Genomic DNA, 4,425 nt, shown 5'->3' with positions numbered 1-4,425 from the left:
TTCTTGAGGTCGTAACTTTCGTTTGCTTCACATTTATCATCCAGTAGGTACAATTAAACTTTGGAGTTTTTTGTAGAACAGAAATTGAGATGCTTATTTATTGATAAACCTTTTAATGAACTTTCTTTGGTCTTAATTACATACCCTAAAAGATTGGTTCCATTTATTCAAAGCAATTTAATGTTGGTATTAAGGTCTTTCTATCCTCAAAATTTTAATAGTTCGAAGTAAAAAAGAATTGCATTCATTTTCATATATCATAGCTTGAATTAACCAACTACTGCAAAAAGATATAGGTTGTCTTTTTTTTTTTCAAATGGGAGACATAAATAAACAGAAGTGTATGTCAACATAATTCTTGTAAATAGTATTTTTTATAAAAATTATGTAAAAACTGGTTCAATTGCATAATTCTGATGCTGAAAAAGGTCAAAAATACTTGCTACATATAAGATACTTTTGAATTTGAATATCAGGGAAAACTATTTCACGTTATTAGAAGTACAATATAGAACATGCCTGGATGAAGATACCTGAGAAGGAGTTATTGCCCTTGTCGACATTTTCAAAAAATTGAAAAATTAATTGAATGAAGAAAAATATTTATTTTTTTTTTCATTCGTTTACCTAACAATATTTATCATTACACCTATTAAAAACATTCTTCCAAAAGATATTGTTCTATTGGGTATGAATTTAAATTAACAACAGTTTTTGCAAAAAAACCTATGACATCTCCATTTTGTCCTTGTTCTGAAAAAGGATATAAACTCGGGACTAGTTTGTGATGCCATAAAAGCAAAATTACTGAATAAACTGCTTTGAAACTATAATATGTTCTGTAAATTTATATTTTTCATACAGTTTATTGAATTCAGCACATTTCATGAAGTTTTCAAAATGTGACTTTTGTGGGGGCAATCTGGTAATGTCAAAAATAATTCAGATCTTTATTAAATATTTTTTTAACAAGTTGTTATTTGTCACTTTATTTTCTTCTTTTATAAATCTGATTTGGAGACAGCTCACATTAATAGATATATCACTGATGTTCATTTACATGTCATTTTGACAGACTATTCCATCTTCTATACACTTCGTTTTTATGTTATTACCTATATGAATCCTCATGTGTTTTTGTAAGGTATCTGATCTGCTGAATTTTTGTCCACATACACCACATTCATAAGGTTTTTCACCTGTATGTATCCTCATGTGTCTCAGTTTGCAACTTGAACGGTAAAATGCCTTTCCACATACATCGCATGTATATAAGGTTTTTCTCCAGTATGTGTCCTCGTGTGACTTTGTAAGATGTTTGACTGAGTGAATATCACCTGTATGTATTCTCATGTGATTCAATAAATGACTTGAATGGTTAAATGCCTTCTGACAAACATCACATTTATAATGTTTATCATCTGTATGTGTCCTCATATGCTTCTTTAAGCCACCTGATTGTTTGAAAGCCTTCCCACACACATCACATTTATAAGGTTTATCACCTGTATGTGTCATCATGTGACCCTTAAAAGCCTGCAACTGGTTGAATGTCCATTTACACACATCACATTTATAAGGTTTATCACCTGTATGTATCCTTCTGTGTTTGTGTAAGTTCTGCAATTGGTTAAATGCCTTCCCACACACATCACATTGATAAGATTTATCACCTTTGTGTAGCTTCATGTGGCAGTTTAAGTTACTTACATTGTTGAAAGCCTTTCCACAAACATCACATTTATAAGGTTTTTCTCCTGTATGGATCCTCATGTGAATCTGTAAGCTACCTGAACGAGTGAATGCCTTATCACACATATTACATTTATAAGGTTTATCCTCTGAATGTAATATCCTCCTGTGACTCTGTAAATCACTTGAACAAGTGAATGCCTTCCCACACAAATCACATGTATATAGTTTTTCACCTGTATGTGTCCTTGTGTGAGTCTGTAAGTCCCTTGAACGAGTGAATGCCTTCATACACACATAACATTTGTGAGGTTTTTCACCTGTATGTATCAACATATGGTCCTGTAGGGCTTTTGCTCCAGATAAACTCTTTTCACACACATCACATTTGTAAGGTTTTACACCAGAATGTGTCTTCATGTGACTCCATAAGCTCTGTGAGTGCTTGTAAGCCTTCTCACACACATCACATTTATAAGGTTTTTCCCCAGTATGTGTCCTCATGTGATCCTGTAAGTGCCGTAACTGGATGAATTCCTTTCCACACACATCACATTTGTATGGTTTTTCACCAGTATGTGTCCTCATGTGACTCTTAGATTTCCTGGCCAACTGAATGTCTTCTCACACACTTCACATTTATAAGGCTTTTCAGCTGTGTGTGTATTCATGTGTGTCTGCAAGTTTTGTGACTCACTGAATGACATCTCAAATACATAACATTTATACTGTGTTTTATCTGTGAATATCCTCGTATTTCTCTGTAAGGCACCTGATTGGTCCCAAGTTTTTTCACATGCATTACAACAATAAGATACATTACCAGTTTGTGTCCTCATGTAGACAGCAAAGTCATCTGATACAGACAATGCCTTCCCACAAAATTCACACTTAAAACTTTCCTCCCTGCTTTGAGGACTTATTTGTCTCTGTAAGTGACCTGAACTAGTTGAAGCTTTCCAACTGTTACACTTTAATGACTTTTTACTTACATGTGTGTTGATGTGTCTTTCGGAATTTCCTGTCTTATCTTCCTCTGCACAATAGTTCTGTAATTTTTCGGTATCTTTCTGAATATTTGAATGGGGTTGGAAATCGCTCCTTTCCTTCTGCAAATATGACAAAGAAATCAGTTTTAATTCTCCATGTTGTGATTATGTTTATTGTAAGGATAAAAAGTTAAACAAATAAATATTAAAGACGCTGGGGTGGCAGCCATTTTTAGACTATTTTAATCTATTACAAAAAGAAAACTGCATAACAGATATACAAAAGTGATCAATATTAAAACTAAAATGTATAATTTTTTTCTTTGCCAAATGAAAGTTGTTGGCTAAAGATACAGTATCTAAAAAAAATAAGTTTAATCTGGTGGTTAAATAAACATACCCCCCCCCCTCCCCAGCCTCCTTAAGTTATACTGATTCAAGGTAATAGTTGTTTTTTTAATTTTAAAAAATGGGTTAAAGAACAAGGGTAAATAAGGACTTCTTTTACCATGTGAATTTCTTAAAATTTAAACTGCTCAGTTTAGGTTGAAAAGACTGTATTCCTTACTTGGCCCCTTGCTAACCATGAATCAATAAAGCATGATGCAATTTTCTCTCTAATCAATGCTTTAAAACATCATCATAGTTTCTTTTTTTCTTTTTGGTAAATGTGATTTAATATTAAAAGTTGTGTTATCCATCTCTTCATTTCTTCTTTGATGAACCTGACTTCACATTAACAGGTAGATCATTGATGTTCATTTCCATGTCATTTGACAGACTGTATGCCAACATATATACAGCTCAATGCACTGTCTATGCTCAAATGGTTTTTTTGCGCAAAGTTAGGTCACATTCTTTTTGCAATAAAATGATCACAATCGACTTTAAGGTATTCAAAATATATCGACCATATTTTTGTACAATCATCGCAAACCACACTTGCAAAATGTACGATCCTCTCCCTTTCTGGCCGTGGTTGAACGAGGCGAGACTTTTCGTAGCTCATTGAAATATTGACCAATGCGAGTAAACCATAGTCGGATGATGAACTTTATAACGACCTTTCAATGAATATATCGCAGTAAAGGAAATATTTCTTTAACACTGTTGACGTCAGTTGTTGATTTCATTTGCGATGGAAACAAAACTTGCCACTGACTGAATATATACGTCACAATAGAGAGGCGTTTATATTCAAGATTAAGACACTTTTTGTGATCAAGCAGCCACTGGTAGGAGAGAGCTATATGCAACTCCAGATCGTGGCTTGAGACGGTGATTTTGTACCTAATAAATGAATAATACAATATTTTTAATCATTGTAGCATTTAAAGATGCTGACAATCAAAGATGAATATGCGATTGTGTTACAAAATTTGATGGCAAAAATTCGTCAGGTGTTTTATCCAAACATATGAGATTGATGAAGGCTCAAGATAAGTTAGTTAAGTGTGCCCCATATTCTCTTGTAAAATCTAAAATGGCGCCGGTGCATTTATAATCTCGTTTTTCTAAAGCCATATATGGCGTAACTGATCAAAAAAATATATTTTTGAAAAAAACAAATTTAAGTAAAGAAATATAGTTAAAACATTTAAATTAAAACTTTTCATACAATTCTGAACACGGATAAGACCACCTTTCAACTAAAAATACGATTTTATCTCCTCTGTTATGTGTTATTTAAATCTTTTGTATTTACTTCCGAAGTCGGAGAAAATTCCGATAAATCCTAATTAAA

The 4,425-nt window shown here is 32.8% G+C and overlaps 1 protein-coding gene across 1 annotated transcript; it reads right to left on the bottom strand.

Moving 5' to 3' along the window:
• Positions 1-980: 980 nt before the first annotated feature.
• LOC134266788 (zinc finger protein 678-like) lies at positions 981-2,674 on the bottom strand. The gene has a single exon (XM_062749018.1). The coding sequence runs from the start codon at positions 2,278-2,280 to the stop codon at positions 1,057-1,059; it is 1,224 nt and encodes a 407-aa protein (XP_062605002.1). The 5' UTR covers positions 2,281-2,674; the 3' UTR covers positions 981-1,056.
• Positions 2,675-4,425: the final 1,751 nt, after the last annotated feature.

Source organism: Saccostrea cucullata, unplaced genomic scaffold (genome assembly GCF_032062105.1).
Source record: "Saccostrea cucullata isolate Sc308-1 unplaced genomic scaffold, CSIRO_AGI_Scuc_v1 ctg10031, whole genome shotgun sequence".
NCBI lineage: Eukaryota > Metazoa > Mollusca > Bivalvia > Ostreida > Ostreidae > Saccostrea > Saccostrea cuccullata.
Note: the sequence above shows the minus strand (reverse complement) of the source record. Positions and strands in the feature narration are given on the sequence as shown.